At 40.6% G+C, this 21,206-nt stretch overlaps 1 protein-coding gene across 9 annotated transcripts in view; it reads right to left on the bottom strand.

Moving 5' to 3' along the window:
- Window positions 1-21,206, bottom strand: part of PIKFYVE (phosphoinositide kinase, FYVE-type zinc finger containing) — a 119,933-nt gene that overhangs the window by 36,189 nt on the left and 62,538 nt on the right. For 8 of the 9 annotated variants that reach the window (XR_006104034.1, XM_042467765.1, XM_042467806.1 and 5 more), the window contains 11 exons: window positions 17,360-17,422; window positions 13,775-13,904; window positions 13,194-13,374; window positions 11,282-11,356; window positions 10,309-10,416; window positions 8,902-9,042; window positions 7,411-7,537; window positions 5,287-6,455; window positions 4,268-4,368; window positions 2,323-2,394; window positions 691-862 (listed from right to left, as the gene is read on the bottom strand). Coding sequence is in view for 8 of the 9 variants with exons in the window: in XM_042467765.1 (XP_042323699.1) it covers window positions 691-862; window positions 2,323-2,394; window positions 4,268-4,368; window positions 5,287-6,455; window positions 7,411-7,537; window positions 8,902-9,042; window positions 10,309-10,416; window positions 11,282-11,356; window positions 13,194-13,374; window positions 13,775-13,904; window positions 17,360-17,422 (2,339 nt within the window). In the remaining variant the exon portion in view is untranslated. The remainder of the gene's footprint in view (window positions 1-690; window positions 863-2,322; window positions 2,395-4,267; window positions 4,369-5,286; window positions 6,456-7,410; window positions 7,538-8,901; window positions 9,043-10,308; window positions 10,417-11,281; window positions 11,357-13,193; window positions 13,375-13,774; window positions 13,905-17,359; window positions 17,423-21,206) is intronic. The other variant, XM_042467797.1, reaches the window with a different exon arrangement.

Raw genomic sequence — 21,206 nt, 5'->3', positions numbered from 1 at the left:
AAAACCACAGACTCCAAGCCCACAAATTAGAAGGGACAACTGTATATCTATTTTTGAAAAGCTGGTTCTGTTCTTTAGAAAGCAATATTAATCACATCATACCAAGAACTTTCATTCCTTTTATTGTTATTATATTACACTATAGAGGGTTCTCTCTCCCCCACACACAACAACCAACTCTAGGTGTTTTATAATTACATTTTCCATCATTCCCAGCCTCCCATGGCAAAAGTGAGTTCTATAGTTTAAAACATTTAGAGGACTCCAGGCTGTTGAACAATGCAGCAGAAATGGTTTATCTGATATCTTATGAAATTACAATGTCTTCAACACAACTTTAAAAAATATTATTGAAAGATAGCTAACTTTCTCTCTCTCTGTTTAAGAAGGTTGTCTCCATACATTATGAATGACCAAAGGGATTTCATCCCAGCTTACAGAGTCCATCTTAATCATTTTCACGTACGATTACCTTTTAAAGTATGATTAATTACAGGAACTCTATACAGAGATGTTCTAGTAGCATCCTAGAACAAATAGATTCCACATACCGAGACCCAACCATTGTTTCCCCTGTATTTGTTTGTATCTTCACTAGTACTCATCTGCTCTCAAAGTTCACTTTGTGACTGACCAGTTTTGATGATGACTGTGGGAAAACAAACAACGATAGAATGAGGATCTCATTACCTGCTTGCATATTCTGCACCAGGAGTAGGTAAGAATAGTGTGCTGATAACCAGGTACTGGAGAGTCCAGTTCCTTTAGTATAATCTGCACACAGCCTTGGCCATGAACAAAACGACGGATGTGGTGTACCATAGGTGTTTCACAGAACATACTCGGGCACTGGTAAGAAGGTCTTGGAGAGCAAAGGAATGGTGGAGAAAAAAACACGTTTTACGTTTCAATAATCATCTACAATACAATATTATATAGCAGTATCTGTCAACTTTGTGCTCGCTGGAGGTTTATGACTACAAATGCCATCTCCACCACCCTCAGCCAGTGAAAGATTCTGGGAGGTGTCAAAATGATGTGGCAAGTAGGAGGCTAGGTAAGGTTGCTTTATTACACTCTTTCTTCCTTATGTTATTTCATGCTGTCCCTCTCTGTATGGAAATTAATGCCTTATCTTAATATAATAATAACAACAATAATAAATAATTTGTATCCCGCCCAATCAATGAGGAATCCAGGCGGCTAACAACAGTGGAGGTACAATAAAAATACAATAAAAACAAACTAATATTAGAAGAGCCTGTTCACTGTGTCTATGTGAAGTGCTAAGTGCTTATCTACTTCTCACCTACATTACTGCAGTCCAAACATTTAAGAACTGCTCTAATAACCAAATCCCACCCTTCTAGTGCTATGATTTAAATCAGCACTTGTGTTAAATCAGAACTTGTGACCCACAGGTTGCATGTGGCACCTGGAGGCCCTAAGTGTGGTCCTCTGACACCCCTAAAGCTTCCAGACTCAATTTTAAAAGGGGGGTTGGCCCAAAATTCCCCAAACCACCTGCAAAGCAGGCAGTTTCCTTCCTTGACCACTTCAGAAGCTCCCCAAATCCCAAATTTAATAATAACAACAACAAAACAACAACAACAACAATTTTTCAGGCCAATTTTTCAACCCAAAGCCTCCCAAACTACTAGCAAATGTGGTGGTTTGCTTTCCCCAATCCCTCAATTTTTTACTCCTAATTTAAACATTTCTATACCACTGCAAAACACCTGAAACAGCTTTCAACAAAAGCATAACAGTTCTGCAGCAAAGAGTAATAAACAGCTAGTTAAAACAACCTGCAGGTATAAAAATCAAAAATCAAACAGATCTCATGCTGTAAACTCGATCAACCTGTAATAATAATAATAATAATAATAATAATAATAATAATAATGTTTCCCCACCTCTCCCAATGGATCGAAGCGGGGTTACAGACTATGTCCATTGCAACCTACTATGACTATTATCCCTTAAGGATATAAGTATAGAAAATCTCTCTATTTTTCTACCCAAGAATGAAGCCTCACATCATTTACTGTCTGCATATAAAGAATGTTCTACCACTGTAAGTATGGATCTTCCCAAAGCTTGAATAAGACATCACTGGGAAACCCATCACACTTTGCTCCTCTATAATGAAGAAAATGATAATAAGTATAATAAAATAAATTTAAAATACTTCCATTAATACTACTGGATTGATTGTCCAATGAAATACAATACCACAAAATGATGAGTTTAGAAACCCACATAAATACCTATTATGTTTTCAACAGAGTTTTAAGCTGTAAGTCAGATAATATCTCTCACCTGAAACAATACCTTTCTAGAAACACGCCCAAGGTAAGGTCATTCTTTCCATAAAACTCCATTACCACCATCCTAAAGTAAATGAGAACAAGACAATTCTTTGAGTCACTGGAGAACTTTTGTAGGGCAAACCCCTAGAATACACAGGAAACATTGCACTTTTCCATAGTGTGTTCCTTTAAACAGGCAAATGTTCCAGAAAGAAATCACATGCCAGATCGCAGACATTACTACTCATTCATAACACTGTGCTTTTTTTGAAGGAGCCATAAAGCTGCTGAAAAGTTTCCCTTGCTTTGTCTCCAATGTGGTCAGAAAACAATGGCTACAATCAGCTGTTGCAACAACCCAGTGTGCCAGTTTCCTAATGGTTTCACAGATCACTACAAACCAATCACAGACTATGGTCTATGGTTGATTAGAATGTCTGGAAAGCATTTATCAGCATATTGCTAAGTCAACAATAAGCCAGGCTTTCTGCAAACATCTGAAATGGGCCAGTGTAGCTCTCCCATTTCTCTGTTTACAACAAGTAGAAAAGCATGGATGCTGTAATATTTGGAAAAAATACTCCTTAGGCACAGTGGGCACAAGTAGCATAATATATCAAGCTGTAACTGCATTAGATGTAATACTGAATTGTCACGGGACAGAACAAACCCTGCCAGTAGCAGAAGCTCTGCTCAGTGGAAACCAGGGCCTAGTGACTCCAGCAGTTTGTTCAATCAACAGCTGGTGCGGGAAGCCCAGATGCAAGAGATGACAGCAAATGCGCCCTCTCACCCATGTTCTTCAAGTGTAAGGCATACTGCTTAGCACCCACTAGTAACTTTATCTTGCATGACTTTGCTAATTCTCTTCCAAAGATAACTAAGTTGGCAGACATCAAGGGAAGTACAAGCGATAAGTTAGCTGAAGCACTAACACAGGTCATCTACATAGGATAGAAATATACCCACCTAACCAAAACAGCTCAGTTTTAGTAAACCAAGCCATTTATTTAGACAATTAACTTTTGTTAAAATGCTGTAACACTTTTCCTGTGTAATGAATTTCACAGAATTTTAAGCACCTGCAACTTCATCATAACATGAGGGCTTTCTGTCAGGCTTATTGCATGATCTAGGCTGCCCTCTATTCAACTCCTTGTTCTCTCCAGCATTAGCTCATGGAAGCTGGAGGGAAAATATGCTTATCTTCTCAGAATGGGGAGGGGCTATGATCAAATCTTTAAGGCAAGGATTAGTAACTCATAACCTTCCAGATGTTGTTTGACCACAGCTCTTGTAATGAATGATACAAGTTGCCCATCCCTGCTTTAAAGGGTAGGTAGGAAACCATGTGAGTCCTGTCATGCTATTTAATCCGCGACATCCTCTCTACTTGGGAGATCCTTGGAAGAGATGCAGTGGTTTTCAGATCTCAATGGAAATCTCCTACACCAAGATGGGGCAAAAACAGAACTTGGGAAAAGTTATCTTTTGGGATTTCCGTATCTCTCACCAACATGGAATGTGGGTGTCTGGAAACTATAGGGCCCATACAGACAGGCCAAAATAAAGCTGATTGGGGTCACTTTGGAGGTATGCTGTTTAAATGCTGCATGCGTCCTAAGAGGCCGGAAGCCACGCCAAAGCCATGCTCCAATCCTAAGGACTGGAGCGCAGCTCTGGTGCAGCTTCTGGCCTCTTAAGATGTGTGTGTCATTTAAACAGCATATCTCCAAAGTGACCCCAAGCAGCTTTATTTTGGCCTGTCTGTATGGGCCCTACAGTTTTAAAAAGTAACTGAGGGAAGAAATGAAATGCTCTCTCCTCCACTGACAGGGTTGTGCACCAGGTAAGTACCTTGCAGCCCCCTACTCATTTTTCACACAGAAAGGACATTATTAAGGTACACAGACAGATTAATCAGGAGAAGCAAGGGAAAAGAATGAATTCCACACCATGGGCTAACGCAGGCACTTGGAGCATTGCTGGATTGGGCTGAAGAGCTGCTGAACAAGACACAGAGCCTCTGATGATTTGCAGGGCTGAGACAGTCCACCTGGCAAGACAAATCCCAGCAAAAAAGTTACTATGCTATGTCCAAGAGAGCATATTCAGAAAAGAATATAGTCAACCCTAAAACAACTCAAACCACAGCTCTTTGCCCAGATACATTTTAAATTATTTTGCTCAATCACCCAAGGGCTGATTGAGCAAATCACTATGGACAAGCTTTAAGAATAAAGGAACAGATTTGAGGTTTATACTATGACACACTAGATGCCTAGATGAAGAACAGCATGTATTTTTCATCTGCACATAACACGTCTCTCCAGATTCCTCTCCTCCATCTGGTTTATCCTCACGGCAGTTACTACATGATGCTACCTTTGGAATTCAAAAGACAATTTTTGCTGTTGCTACTGCTCCTTGTTTTAGGGTCTGGGAAGCTGTAGCCTTTCAGACCTTGTGAGACTGCAATTTTCATCTTTTATCACTGATACACCACAGCCAAGGATGAAGGTTCATGGGAGTTGCCAGCAGAAATACTGTGCCAGTGGTGAAAATTGTAGAGCTACGGATTATGGGGGAACACCTGACCATATCAGGCCCTCCTGCACTGCCTTTAGAAGGGAAACCAAGATGCCCTATTCTACTTCTTTCCTAATGGCAGTCTTGGAATAGATGACCTAAGCAACTCACAGAAGCAATGTCCTCCCCTCTGGCACACAGATAGATGGCCACATACATAGAACTAAGTGTGAAGACGCTGTGCACTTTCTTTCCAAAGAGAGGGTTGCCAATCAATTAGGACAGGGGAAGGAGTGCCTCAATTTCAAGAGTTTGAGTAATACTACTATGGCTTGACCTTCTCAATATGAAATTGAAGTCTGCTTTATTTAAATATTCAGGAGGGGGGCATAAAACCCAAGAGTACCAAACAATTGATTATTTATTTATTTATTGCTTCACTTACTTTATGAGCCCATAGGGATTCACTCTTAATAAACTCTTTTTCTTCATCATCACCAGTCCTGACTCCAAACTTCACCCCAGTTGTCTCTTTAGACTGGGCAAAGGGATCTGAATCCTTCTGCACAATTCTTCCTCCCCTGGCCCGGAAATCAGCCACCATTCTGGCCAGACTTTGGCTATTATTCAAATGCTCTGCAATCCTGGTGCTCACAAGTTCATGGGAAGGTAAGATCTGGACAGGTTTGGTCTGGATATTTCCATTCATTCCTTGCAAGCCAGCAAGGTCCCTCAACAACTGTTTCTTCCTTCTGCTGTGGATCTCTTTGTAATCCTTGTTGAGCCGAGGAGACAAGTAAACTTGTTCCAGGAAATACTCCCTTGTGGGACATCTCATGCCCCTCTCTGTCAAAAGAAAAGGCTCACGGAATGTGATGACTGGGGAAATGCAGAGAATAAGATCCTTCAGCTCTTGCTTAAATGCTAGAGAAAAAGATTTGAGGCGATCTTCAGAGGAAGTCACCTCTTCTGTCACATACAAGCCAGTGTCATCTTGCAGAGGATCCCTAAACTCCCTAGTCTGACCTTTGGGCTCCTGGAATTCATCTATGCCCCCTAGATTCTCCATATGCTCATTGTCCAAAATTCCCAGCTGCTGGTCAGTCAGGTCAAGGGGTAGCAATGACTCTGGGATTAACGTGGAAGGAAAGAAAGGGGGTATGTATGAAGAATCCACTGGGAGAAGCTCTTGTCGTTTTAGGGAAGCAACGTCTTGTATATCACTAGCATCTTGGTCATCCTCTTCTGTCAATGTTCTTTCTTCCAGGGAACTCATCTCATCCAAAGATGCTAATTCAGAGATTATGGCCATTTTGTCAGAGGCCACGTCAATATCTTTTCCTGTGGTACTGTTTGACTGGTCTTGCTGTCCATTATCTTCTCCCTGGCCTTCAACCAGGGAGTGAAAGGAAATGTTTTTGGCCAACATGGGGGGCATGGCGAACTCATCCATCAGGAATGAGATCTCCAGCTGAGAATGGTAAGCCACACAAATCATAAAAATAAGAATCTCTTTCACTCGAGCCAACTCATAATCACTCGCACCACGCAGCTTGACGGTGCAACCCAAGTGCTGAGGGCAGCCTTCAAAAAACATCAGTGTTTTTGTTTGATCTGAAAAGAAGAGAATAATGGTTATACAGTGGACTTTGAGGAAGACTTACCTTGCTTCACTTGATGTCCATATCACTGGGTTATATATGGGTTTAGAACTTACTCAGAAAACAACCAGTCGGATTTTAATATTCTCTGTCAGTTTGCCAGTGGTCCAAAACGCATCCACTTATGCTTGTTGTTATTAAACAATCAGACCACATTACACCAATTCTGTACCAGCTGCACTGGTTGCTGGTGCATTTCTATGTCCACCTCAGAAGGTTGCTGTTGATTGCTAAAACCCATGATGATGGACCCTCGTCTCATAAAAGCTTACATCATAAATATATTCATTAGTCTTTTAAGATGTTTTAAGATTCTTGGTTGTTTTTGCTGCAAAGAACTAATATAGATGGAAGACCCTTACATGAGCTTGTTCAGTGTCTGAAAATGTATTGAACAGAGACAGAAATAAATGGACGTAGAGAGATATCCTGTCATGAGATGAATAATCAAATCACTTTAGGATGGTAAGGAAACTATCTTATCTAACATGTAGGTGAACAGTTACCATTGCAACAAAACTATCTACTCTGATGTTTAACTGGAGGACTGGGATACAAACCCAGAGGTCCTTATTTCAAATCTTCCCTTCGCCCTAAGCTCCTCATATAGGCTCAAGCTAGCTACTCACTCAGCCTTAGCACAGCCAGTATGTAGACAGTAATGCCAGCCTCCCTAAGTGTTGCTATATACATTACAAAATATAAAGCACCATATAGAAAATATAAACCAAGTCTCCCTGGGTTGTCCTGAGGATAAAAATGGCATGGAGGATCACATATGATACCCTGAGCTCCATTTGATCAAGGATAGGATATAATACTGTAGTGTGATAAACATGAACAATTCTGTCATCATATTTGTCATGGCACTCTAAAAGTACTTTTTCCAGGCAAAGAATTTTACTTACTGTTAGGCAACTGAAAAACTTGAATGTAAAATTTGTGGCAAGTTCCCAGGTGTGGTTTGGTCAGCAACTGATCCATTGACATCAGTACATCTCCCTGAGTCATCCGACTTACCCTATCCAAGACATGCTGTAAAATATTGATAAGATAGAAGTGTTTTACATTTCACTTCTCACTCAGTTTAATCCAGGAAGAGATAGAGTAAGTGGCTATAGTTCAAGACAGAAAGCAATAAGGAGACAAGCTCTATGTGCTCTAAGGTGCTCTAAGGTGGTTAACTATTTATTCCTTTTAAAAATGAGCTATTTCAAAAGGAATAAGCAGTTGGCCATCTTAGAACACATTGGAGTTTGTGTCCTTATTGTTTTCTGCTTTTAATCTGCATTTCAGTACAGTACTCTCTTCTCTACCACAGTGCAAGACAGAAAACATAGCAAGTTTATCATCTAATTTCTTCAACTGTCAATGAATTCATCAAGTATAAACTATGTAAAAACTATGGATTCCTAGATCTCCCATCTGGTAACAGCAGAAATATACAACTTATACATTTTTCTGCAAAATTATCTTATTGAGTTTTTGAAGTGTTTTGAGATGTTTTCTGATGAAGACTATGGATGCAGAGAAAGCAACAAGGTAAAGTACATGACACATAGTTCAATTATGGAATTATTTGTACCTCAAAATGTAGAAAGCACCTTGGGATGATTTAAAAGGACATTAGCTAAACTAGTAAATCTAGTTTCATGATGCTATAGGCAATCACAAAGTCTATAGATTAGTTCTTGTACTAGAGGTAAAAGGCTCCTGAACACAAGTTGTTGAAGAATAAGAGCATAAGGGTGCTAATGTACTCATGTCCTGTTTGCAGGCTTCCCTCAGATATCTAGCTGGTAGTGTAGGAACAAAGCACTGGAGTGGACAACCTATGGTCAGATCCACCATGACTCTTAATACTGGGAGAATATCAAGAGGATATGCATGCAACAAAAAGGAGAGAGGTGGAATATTGTTCATATACTTTCTCAAGCCCATCCTATGATTTCCAAAACCTTTTTACAAAAAGCCAGTGCCAGTAGTGTAGTGGTTTGACTATGACTCTGGAGACCAGATTTTGAATCCCCACTTGGTAATGGAAATCCATAGAGACACCCTGGGCAAGTCGCCCTCACTCAGCCCCAGAGGAATGCAAAGGCAAACTTTCTCTGAACAAATCTTGCCAAGAAAATTCCATGACAGAATCACCTTCTTAGGGCTGCCATAAGCTGGAAACAACCTGAAGGTACACAACAACAAAATCTCACTAAATCATGAGAATCACAATGCAATACAAATAAGTTTTCCAAAGGAAATTCAAGAGATAGTAATAACTGAATCAACAGCAACTAGCATATGACCAACAGCCCATCAACCTGTGAAAATCTGCACTTGGATAGCTAAGACACAGCAGCACTTGAGTGCATCACACAGCTGCTTAGAATTCAAGTACTTACCGGCTTAACATTGATGACTAAAGTAATGCCGTGCTCCAATAGCATATCCTGGGCAATACGAGACACCGTCTTTTCCACCAGGACTAAAGTGGGCCTAACATCCACAATCCTCTGTACATAATTCTTCAAGAACTCCCTTTCCTGATGTGACAAAAGCAAATATAGCAGTAATCTGATGTTCATTACAAGGATGTTGGCAGTATTTCGAAGCTAAAGACCACACACTTAAGCATGTTTATTTGAAAGTCAGTATATTAAAACCAGTGGAATGATTCCAATTAATCAATAAATGTGAACAACTAATGAGTTAAATTACTGAACAAGACAAGCAGAGAGCGATCCTGAAATTAAAGCAAAGTTTTTTTTAGACAGAGACTACTTTAATTTACAAAGCTGTCATGCTGTGTTGTTGTTTGTAAATTCTTCTCTGCCCACCTGAGATAAAATCTCACTTTAAGTATTCACAGATTATATTGTTTAATCATCTTTACAGAGGAACACCAAAGATGTTCTCAGAGATGAGAATCATGTTGCAGTCCTGAATAAACCTTCTTCTTCTCTTTCTGGAGTTTACCACAGTGTAGCACTGCTTCTGCTGCTGTAAATGATTTCCAAAACCCAATTAACCAGCCAAATAGTGGAACAAACGAATGATGTTTCCTTTGCATAAGTTCAGTATTATTTTCATAGCAAAGCCGATGTTTGGATGGCTCACCTGCAGGATAAGTAATATTAAGGTTGCTATCAAAAGCACACCTACTATGGAACATTACCCAATGAGCACAAAGTGACTAAAATTTAAATAAACAAGTATAGCACAGTGCTGCATGTCAAATATATAAATCTTCATATGGTTCACACATAATGGAACTGTTAAAACTCACATCATTCACTAGACCATCTTCCACACTACTATGTGAAAGACACCTCAATGGTATATAATAATCCAAGAGAAGGAAGTAGTTTTCTTTACCATATAAACAATTGATTAAGATAATGGTAAGTAACACATTTCCTATATATACACCGCGCCCGTGTCATACGCGGGCGCGCCTTATGTCGCTTCCAGCATATGCTGGAAGCGGCATTGTGCACTGGGAAAAGTAATGGTGTGCACACCCCGCACTGCCGCAGGCATGAGCCCCATTAAGGAATTTCCCTTATGGGGGAGAGGGGGTCTGGAACAGATCCCCCGTGTAAGGGAGGGGACTGCTGTATTCTGAACTAACCAATTTCGACCATTTTTAAAGCCATATGGAGAGTCTTCATATTAAGGATTTGAATGAAGCAGGTTTTGCAACCTCATTCCTACTGCTGAGACCAACCAGAGAAACTCAGTAGACACAGGAGAGTTTATGCCTGTTTATTAGGACCTTTATGTATTGTTATATAATAGAGAGGACCAACCTGCAGGACAATGGGATCTATGCATGTAAACTTGGTTTCTTCTCGATACAGGTATTCAATGGAACACTTCAACAGAAGAATTTTGGGGTTTTTAATACAGCAGTTCATCTAAATGAAGACAAGTTTGTGAAATATATTACTTGGCAATATTTTATTAAAGGACACATTTTTAAAAACCCTTTCCTTTTGAAGAACTAACAAGAAAAATTATACCCCAACAGCAAAACACAGGCTTGCATCCAAAAGTCTCATGTTCAATACCCAACATCTCAAAAGGTAGGACTGAGCAAGATTCATATCTGAAATCCCAGAGAAACACTCTGAGTCAGGGTAGACTTGGGTAGGCAAAGTGTGGCCCTTTGTGGTTGTTAATTGCCCTCGAGTCGAGTCGAATCAAGCTGAGGTAGTCCCAGGCTCTGCACATTCTTTGCTGACTTTTCATTTCCCAATGAAGGGGAGCCTGTCAGGCAAAATCCAGCACCAGAAAAGGTAGGGTGAGGCTGAAAGGAATAGGGCAGTGGCCCCTAGTGATCCATCTGTTTGAACTTCAGTGCTCAAAATACTTTACCCTTGGCCAACCATGCTGACTGGGTCTTCTGGGAGCTAAAGTCCAAAACATCTAGAAAGCTAAAGGTTGAGAACTACAGAGCTAGAGAGCAAATTAAAACATGATATGCTCCCACAGCATGTATTCTAGCAAGCACTGGCCTTGCGTGAGACTCATTTGGACTCTCTTGAGTTGTGGTTTCCATTTCTCCAGAGAGAAATACACACACACACACACACACACACACACACACACACACACGAGATGCAAACCACATATTTAGCAGGATGTGTGCATCTGAAGTTGAGAAATGGAACAACAAAAAATATTACCAAATGGGCCCATTAGAAACTAGATGGAACATCAGACTTATCATATATGTCACCCGTGCCACCATGTTACAAAGCTAAAGTAGTTGCAACATACCTTTTTATGTGCTATGTTCTTGGTACATACAAAGCCATTCACCACAACGGAGTCAAATTTTTTTCCACCTGGAATCTGGCAAAATAGGAAGGATTTCATTGTACAATGAATGAAGCAAACCTCTTTCAACACAAAGCCCATACACAGCACGAATATGGTATCCAGAAACAGACAATAAAATGCAACCCTCCAGCAATTTTTGGGCTAGGCTCATATGTAGAGCCACTTTGTGGGTCACAAACATTATCCATTCTTCCACTCATGCTGGTTAAAGCCTTTCCAGACATTCACTTCCCCTTGCACACCAGAATTCAGCAGATATTGTAATTTACAATTTATGGCAGGGTACAGACCGCCCAGAAGAGGCGCCTTCTCTGCTGCACAGCTGTGCTGCAGCATACAAATTCACGCAGCAGAAAAAGAGCTCAAAAAAGCGACTCCTTTTTGCTGCGCCACAAAGCGCCAAAGATGGCGCATATACGTCGCAGCTGCGCAACTCCATATAGCGTAACGGTGGTGCATGCACGACATGCTAGGGTTGCAGGACGTGTGCACATGCTGCCCCGAGGCAATCCTAGCATGTCGTGGACGCACCGCAAAGGGCCCATCTAGAGAGGGCCAATGTTACTTCTCTCAGGACATAATCCGTTTCTTGGGGATACAACATTCTCTCAATACTGAAACTTTTTTGTTCAAATTGAGAATACATTTCTTTCACAACAAAGCACTGTCCTGCTGTTATTACTAAGCACAGGAACAAACACCCACCCACTCCTGCCATCTACCATAATACTATTGGCACCATCATTTTTTGAGCTTCTACAAAACATTTATTTTCAAAGATAGGCCATTCTCTTTCTAGCACTGGATGAAATCATAATAATTATCACAGTAAGAGAAGGGAATAATGACAAGGTTGGAGATAGGGGAAATAACACAATGTCCCAGGTGCTGACAGCCTTTTATTTTAGCCTGTTGAAAAATTGATATGCTAAGGTACCTGCCATCTTTACTGCATCATCTTGCTGAATAATCCCAAATAAAGTACCTTTCCTCTGTTCAGATGAATCTGTACACAGAACTTCTCTATACAAAGACATCACTGATTTTTGTAATTAACCTTAGTGTAGGGCTGTGCTATCATCTGTCTAAAAATGAAACTACGTAATAACTTAGGTTCGTGACTACATCTCAAAAATACACACGAATAAAAGCTAAAAACAAATCAGGGGGTAGAGCTGAAAAACTATTATTTATTTGGTTATTATATTTATTTATATTCTGCCCTTTCTCCACAACTGGAACTCAGGGCGGCTCTCAACATTTAAAAAACAGTACAATTAAAAACATACAAAAATAGTACAATAAAATAGAATTAAATAATCATATTAAAATAAGTTACATGTTAAAAGAATAAAATGCAATTAAAAAGACAAAAGTGTTTAAAATACTTTAAAAATTTAAAAAATTTAAAAAATACTAAACTGTAGCTACCACAATTACACACTGAACACTAGGTTAGAGAGAGATATAAAACTGCTACTTACAGAGTAATAATTTGATTATTATGCCAGAGTAATATTTTGATTAAAATTCCATTTAAGTATGAATGATGGTGGCCCATCACCCTAACTCTACTCACCAACCAATCAGCAGCTTTCTGTTTTCCTAGCCAGCAACCACAGCAGGTTACTCAAGATCCTAGTGAGTTGCCATCCATATGTGTGTGCATAGCTGCACCCATAATGTTTGGCTTGATGGGTCATATGTTGTATAGGTCTGAGCTGGGTTCCAACCTATTAAGGTGTTAGCCCCTTAAAAAGCAGGTGAGGTCATTCACAGGACATCATCGTATGCCTTGAACTTTTTCTCCTCCCTCTTATTCCCAGCTCTCCCTATCGTGGGGACTCACCTTTTTGATATGGACAAATTGCCGTATGTCCATGTCATCATCTCTGTTCTTGACATCAGGTCGGACAGTCTGAACCACCTGGCAGACCACAGGTACAATGATATCCCTCCAGGAGAGGGACAACGATTCAGTGTACAGCAGCTGCTGAAGCAGTCCCATCATGTGACTATGATTAGCGGAGCTGCAGAGAAAATGTTAAGGACCCAGTTGAAGTACGGGAGAAAGAAAATGGCCACATGTCCCCTCCCCAAAATATTACTTGACAGCATGTTCTTTCCTATGTATCACCATTTCTCCAAACCCCAATCTCTCTCTCGCCGCCAGTTAACCTCAGATTTTGAGTGATTGTAGTAAGCCTTCCCTGAGTTCCAGCAGAATATCCCAGTTGGCTTTATCATCACAAGACATGCATTATTTCAGAGGTATGCTTTTAAAAAAAAAAGGCACACCAAACTTAAAGGAGAAGGATGTGGACTGATTCCCAGACTTTGTTACAGGAGATGCAACTTGAGAAATACAGTTGAAGAATCACTGCACAAATTAAGGATGCTCTTTGTTTCCTCACGATAGATCCAACTTACAGCAGCCTCTCCATGGCTTGTTTCTCCCCATTTTCCTCTCTCAGCAGGTCCAGATTGCTGTGGTGCCAGCCCAATGGGGTGAAAAATAGCTCTTTGGATTTTTCTTCAACTCTCCGATTGAATAGCGACTCTAAAAATAATGGGGTGAGGCAGAGGAAGAAACTACATGATTACATCATAATCTCTACATTTGATTCTTTCAGAGCTGCTTCATACACATTCTTCATTCAAGGGGTGACATGGCAATGAGGAAAGTGACCCTTGAGAGCCTCGTGCCAAGATTATATCAAAACAAGGGCGTGGAAATGTTCCTTTCTCATACTATGACTCTTCAAATCCCCCAGCCAGCATGAAAATTCAATACAAACTCACCACCACCCCCGACTAGGCAAAACATCTTGGCCTAGTAAAGAAAATTAGCTTTTAGAAAGTATGGTGCAAGATTTTCTGGCTGATCTCATAAAGGTACGAACCTTGGATTCATGAGCTATGACGACTTATTTGTCACATACGAGCTTTCCTCCCTACCAACAGATACTTTATACATACAAACAATGTAGGCTGAACCCACATGTTAGACTCCGCCCAGACAGATTTAAATGCTGATACAGCCATGAATCTGATCAGGCAGCCTTGGGTCTATTGTCTTCCTAATTCTGGTTCAGGAAAGAGTGGGGAACATGTGGCTGTCCAAATGTTTTTGGCCTACAACTCCCAACAGCCCTAGTCAGCATAAGCAATGTCAAAGGAGTACAGTAACTGCATTACAACAGCATCTAGAAGGCCATAAGTTGCCCACCCATGCATTACAAAATGAGCCTTCATGCATCCCAGAATTTCTTCTTCCTTCATCCTTATGCACAAGGATGGAAGTAACTCAGTTCCAGTTTGGAACCAGCCATAGCTCTCAGTGATGTCCAGACTCTGGGTTTATGGCTTTTTCTGTGTTTACTGTGAAAATCAGGATATCAGACTGTAGTTTATGATCCTGATTTGTTTTGCTGTTGCATACTTTCAAGTCATTTCTGGCAACCTGAAAGTGAATCTGTCACAGGTTTTTTGGGGGCAAAATTTGTTCAGAGGAGGTTTGCTCTTGCCTTCCTCTGAGGTTGAAAGAGAGTGACTTGCCCAAAGTCACCCAGCACGTTTCCATAGCCAAACAGGAGTTTCAAACTCTGGTCTTCCAATGTCCTGATCCAACAGTCAAACCATAAACCATACTGGCTCTGTATTTTGTGTACAAAGTATATAGGACACCAAAAAGAAAGGGAAATCACTGCAGAACTAAAGTGAATTCTGCAGGGTCGCTTTGTCATTTCCATTATACTAAAGCATAGGTCCCTGATGTATTCCTATAAGAATGATGCCATGAAAATACATTTTTTAAAGAAAAGAATATCACATGGAAACAAAAATCACAGGAATCTACCACATGCCACTCCTCAAAATGAACAACCTTAACTCTTATTTAAGCACGTCAACTCTTATTTTCAATAACTTTTCCCTGAATGGCCATTTTGATTTATTCAGACTTTAATGCCAAAGATGAACTCCATAGCAAGATTTTGAATCCAGACCACTATGGTCCAAAACTCATGCTTGTTTTATGGATTTTTATATTTCAAAGACGTCAAAGGGGATATGGGACTTTAATTGCACTATACATAACACATCATCACAGTAAGGTCAGTTCAGAATAGTGTATCTCAAGCTATCTGATATGGGAGACAGGCAATGTTTTTTCGAGTGTGTCAGGGACCAGGACCATATTTATTTCCATTGACTGCAAGTGGTTCATGGAACAGCACCAATCCATGGACCATTGACTGCACTGACTCCGCTTTGAGGACTACGGGATGGAAATAGCACAGCAGCAGCACTGCTTTATAGATTACTAACCTGTAAAAAGTTGACCAGGAGCTTGGGATCAGAGCTAGCAAACCACTCCCTCAATCAGATCAGGGGTGGTAATAATGAAACATCCATCTTTGTGATGTGTATCTCTCAATGCTATTTTAGGGACTCACCACTTCCAAATTTTCCAACAAAATCTCTCCTCCATAAAATGGGAGAGCTGCACCTACCCCCAGGGTGTCCAATTCTCTTCTAAAACAGTGTGTCTCCTTCCCACCCCTCATATTAACACAGCAAACCCTTATATTAACAGCAAACCATCAGAAAACTGGAAGTGTTTCTTTCAAATTGGAAATGACCTTAAGGTCAGTTTTGGTTTAAGTAGAAGAACTGGTGTGGTGGTCCCTGATGGATCCATGGGCTGGAAAATTGTGTCCTTCCAATGGAAAAGTGGGCTCTTTCTATGGGATCACATGTACTGAACAGCCACACAGGGAGCACCGACTCTTTTCCTGTTCCTTGGATGTTTGCTCTGAAAACATTCCAACTTCTAGCAGGCAGAGGAGACCAATATACAGGGGTGGAAATTCCCTTCAATGAAGAGAACTGGCTTTAAATGCAGAACAGAAGTTTACACAAATGGTCAACAACAGCAACTTCCAATTCCAAATTCATGTCAAATGGAATTGATGTGATGAGAAAACTTATTTTATTTTCTTAAAGTGGCAACTTCAAACAAACAAACAAAACAAACAGCTTCATTTATATACCGCTTCATACTGAACCAACAATGTCTAAGCAGTTTATAACTGTAAGATAATTGCCTCCAACAATCTGGGTACTCATTTTAGCAACCTCCTTGGAAGGATGCAAGCCTGAGTCAAGCTTGAGCCCCCTTAGCTGGGATTGAACTCGCAACCTTATGATTTTGAATGTGTGGCTGCAATACAGGCATTTAACCACTGCGCCACCAGCGCTCCTCCTTCAGAACTTGGGAAAGTAAATTTTCAGACTACAGTTCCTAGAATCGCCCTACAAACATGACCAGGGACAATTTCAGAGCTTGGAAATTACATTTTTGGACTACAGTTGTCAGAACCCCCCAGCCAGCTTAGTTAGTGACCATGGTGCTTGGAAGATTCCAAGATGTTGTCCAAAAAATGAACTTTTCCTAATGCAAGTGAACAGTATTGTGCTTGGTATCCACATAAGCCACCTGCTGTGGTTAAACTTCTAAAATCAGTACTGTACTGGTGGTTCTTTTAGAATGGATATTTTAAAAGTATCATATTTCAAAGATATGAGACAGAACAACTTTAAACTGTTGAAAGAACAGGTTTCTTACAAGTCTACACTGTGTTTGCTTCACTAGTATCTGATGCAACTCAAAAAGAGACGTTACCTTAGCTATGTCAGGCAAGAGGGAGGAGTATACACCAAGCGCGAGTCATCACTCAGAGCATCAGGTCACTCATTTTGCATGTTTACACAAACAAGCTTCAGAAACTAAATTTGCTCAAGTGGAAAAACGGTTGACAAGAAAGAAGTCTGTGGGAAAGGGAGTGCATTCTTTTGTTCTGTCCCAAGCTTTGAGTAAGACCATGTTTACTCTACTTTAATATGTTCAAACCCTTTAGCAAAAACAGGGGAGTAGAGAGGAAGAATGAGACATTGACCCAAGATTATCTAACTCTGGGATGGAGGGAGAGCTCCTTCCCACATTTAACTTACCTTTGATGAAAGCGTCGCTTATTGAGATCATTTGCTGTCCTCCGTTGTCAGCAATCAAGTACTCTGAAAGAAGAACAAAATATGGAGATGGGAGGGGCAAAAGAAAAATGACAGGCTATGCTAGCATGCAAGTATAATTATATAGTTTACACACCCACATAGCAAGAAGAAGAGGGAAAAAAGAGAGATGACTCAAGCCATATATTTAGTCACTGTTGTAGAAACAACTCCAAACAGCTCAGGCCCAGAGGATCTTCTCATTCTTCTTTCATCTGTCAGTGTTGGCATGGCTGCCAAATACAGTATTATACAGCCAGGGAACCAGCTGGGCATGAAAGAGAAACCATACAGAATATATTTGCCAATTTACACATGCCTCGTGTGTTCAGTTTCTCTAATAGCACGCCTGATGCGGAGCTCAACAAACCAAGCAAAGATTCAGATAGGACCAGCAAGCTGAATAGCCTTGTTTTTACAAATAATTTCCAACACTTGATTCCTGTACATATTCACTCATGCTAAAGGTAGTCTCATTACTCCCCATGCTCCCATTAACAAGCCACTGACATCCAGCAAGATGCAGTGCCTTGGGAATATACTATGCAGCTAATTGGTCCTGGTCATTATCTCAAAATACGGCTTTTGGTTTGGGGCAATCACAATTCATAACCAAGGGATGTCTGCCTGGGGAGCAGGGCAAACGTTCAACTGACTGACTTTCTGATGCAAAAGTCTGAAGGCTAGTTAAGTCTACAGGCAAGAGAGTAATCCCGGAACAGCATACTTTTCACTATCTCTTTTTCACAAACAGGTCTTTGTTTTGATAATTAAACTGGCTGAATAAATACTTAAGTTTCTCAAACCAACCCTGCTACTTGTTATACCCCACCAGGGAAATGTCAGCTCAAGAAGGCATTTAAGCCCAATCAGCTGCTACACTCTGGATACAGCCCTTCTTAAATGGACTCTGAAGTAGTCTCTCTTCCAAATTCAGAATTTCTGTTGGTTCCATTTTGAAGCAAGTCACTCCACAAATACTGACCAAGCTGCCAGAAAGCTCACATGGGCCGTACTTTGGAAATTATTACCACCTCTCATTCGGTTTCACAGTAGTAGTAGTTTTTATTGTTGTTGTTATGTGCCCTGAAGTCACTTCTGACTTATGGTAACCCTAAAGTGAACCAACATGGTATTGTGGTTTGAGAACAGGACTTTGACTCTGGAGACCAGGTCACAGAAACCCATCTTTGGCAAATCACACGCTCTCAGCCTCAGAGGAAGGCAAAGGCAAACTCCTTTTGAACAAATCTTGCTGAGAAAACACCATGATAGGGTTGTCGTAAGTCAGAGATGATCTGAAAGCACAACAATGACAACAAAGTTGAACCTATCACTGGGAGGAGGAGGGGGCTTTGCTTTCCTCTGAGACTGAGAAAATACAACTTGCCTAAAGTCTCCCAGTGGATTTGCATGGCTGAGCAGGGATTCAAAGTGTGGTCTCCAAAGTCATGGTTCAGCGCTCAAACCACTACAACACACTGGCTCTCAAGTTTTGCAGAATGTTGGATATATATAGCCACAAATGTATCTATCAAAATTAATAAAAATCAAAATTTTAGCCACTGCAAGGCAATCGTCATTTCTGTGAAATGCTTTTACCATTAATAAACATTTATCAAGTTAGGCAAATAAAATAAAGGCATGTTAACTCTTTAAATACACCTGCAATTGGGGGTTTCTGCACTCATTCACTAATTTTTAAATGTTTATTTTAAAGCAAAACAGCTAGCAGCATCCGTTTTAATACTGTGCTCATAACCTGCTTCAGAAAATGTCCAGTTTCAAAATGGTTGCAGCCACATGAAAATCAACAGATTTCCAAAGATTTTAGCCACAAGGTTTTCATTCCCAAAACTACTTCACTGGACAAAAGGTACAGGGATCCTCATTGGCCCATTAAGAGAAAATAAAAGTTGGACAATACTGTTTTTATGGCCAACTAATATGTCCCAAAATAGGAGCAAGTTTCTGAATTCACCAGAAGTCTTTTTCTGGCAGGAAAAAGCAAAACAGACTATGGGTGGGTGAGAGGAAGAAAAGGCTAAGAGCAGTTCCTGCAGGATTTTGCTTCCTGCTTTGGTCTGACTCCTCAGGTTTCTGAGGGATTTCCCTCTGTGTTATTGTTAGAAAAAAAGATGCTAAATGTGGTGGTCCGAGGGAGTTAATGCCTCATCATCTCATGCTTCTACTGCAATATACAAAGGTGTAGGGAAGAGGCATATTGGCCCACAGCCTCCAGACACACCTCCCTCCCTTCATGTTAACACCAGCAACATGATTCACTTCCTCTTTCACCATAAACCATAAGATCCATAAACCAGCTCTGGTGTTGCTTTTGTGTATCATCAGCACACCAAGCCATGCCTACAAATACAATGCAGAACTTGGTAAAGTAGAATCATAGAATCACAGAGTTGGAAGAGACCACAAGGGCCATCCAGTTCAACCCCCTGCCATGCAGGAACTCTCAACCAAAGTATGCCTAGCAGATGGCCATCCAGCCTCTGCTTAAAGACCTCCAAGTAACACACATGGCTACTACAGAAGCCTGTAGCTCAGTTTTTTCGCTTACGAAAACTATTTTGGCAACTATTTTGTTCTACACACAGTGGAATGATGATTGCTCCTTCTTTTTTTGCTTTGAACATCTGTGTCACAGAGGTAGAGTAGCAAAGGAGAATGAGGAAGGAGGGCTGGATTCCATAGCCTCCTGTTTCTCCAACAGTATTATCTGACAGAATGATTTGCCAATCCCTTGCAAGATAAAGGCACAGCCCCATCATCTTGCTGCAAAAGACACTATTTGCTCATTCGCCACTCACTCTCCAATTTTTAGACCACTTTGGTGCCTCGTATTAGCAGCTTTAGAACAGACTAGATGTCCCAAGAAGACTCTCAGTATGTTTGTATAATGGCCCCCTGACACCATGAAAAAGACGGCAGAAGGAACATTCTGCACGAGTTCCATGTGTGGGTATTCATCAGGTTACTGAATATCATTCCTCACATTAATATGGCTGGCTCTGCTAAGTCCTTTCTCCTGAGGAATCAATCCTTTTCTGTGAATGCACAAGTGGATTGGAAGCAGTGCATTCTCCCAACATGTGTTTAGGAACATTTTAAAAGGTTGCTGAGATGTCACTGTTTCCTCCAGGGTTACAAGCTGCCTGTGCACAATTTGAAATCAATTCCCATGACTCTACTTTACAGATATACTAAATATATGGAAAGGAGAAACCTGTGAACAATATTCCTATGGGTAGCAAAGGTCTGACACAGAGGCTGGGCAAAGCTAGTGGTTACTGCCTAGCAGTTCTTACCTTGCTTCCCCCCACGCACCCAGTGGAACTGTATGAAGACATTTTTAACCTGAAAAAACTTTCAGAAGGTCTCCTATATGGCAGCCATAAGGCAAGGAATGATGTTGTATATTAAAATAAGAGCTGAAATATGGTAAAATAAGGCAATGAAAGGCTCACGTTCCCAAAACAGTATCCAGCTACAACCTCAAAATACTGACATAACTCTTCCACAACTGTTGGGCACTGTCTTAAGAAACTGAGTTCTTATTCTTATATTGGGGATCCCAGTTCTGATCCACCCTCCACTGTACAGCAGGGGAAGAAAGCCTAATGACAATCTAGATGTGTCAGACTACAGTGTCCATCGTCCCTGGCCATGATCCATGTTGGCTGGGGCTGATAGAACATGAGGGCAGGGAACCGTCTAACTAAAAAGATTGCATGTACAGCGCTGTGTAAATTTACAGCACTTCATACATAAAGGT

This window comes from Sceloporus undulatus, chromosome 1 (assembly GCF_019175285.1).
Source record: "Sceloporus undulatus isolate JIND9_A2432 ecotype Alabama chromosome 1, SceUnd_v1.1, whole genome shotgun sequence".
NCBI lineage: Eukaryota > Metazoa > Chordata > Lepidosauria > Squamata > Phrynosomatidae > Sceloporus > Sceloporus undulatus.
This window is presented reverse-complemented; position numbering and strand designations above follow the sequence as displayed.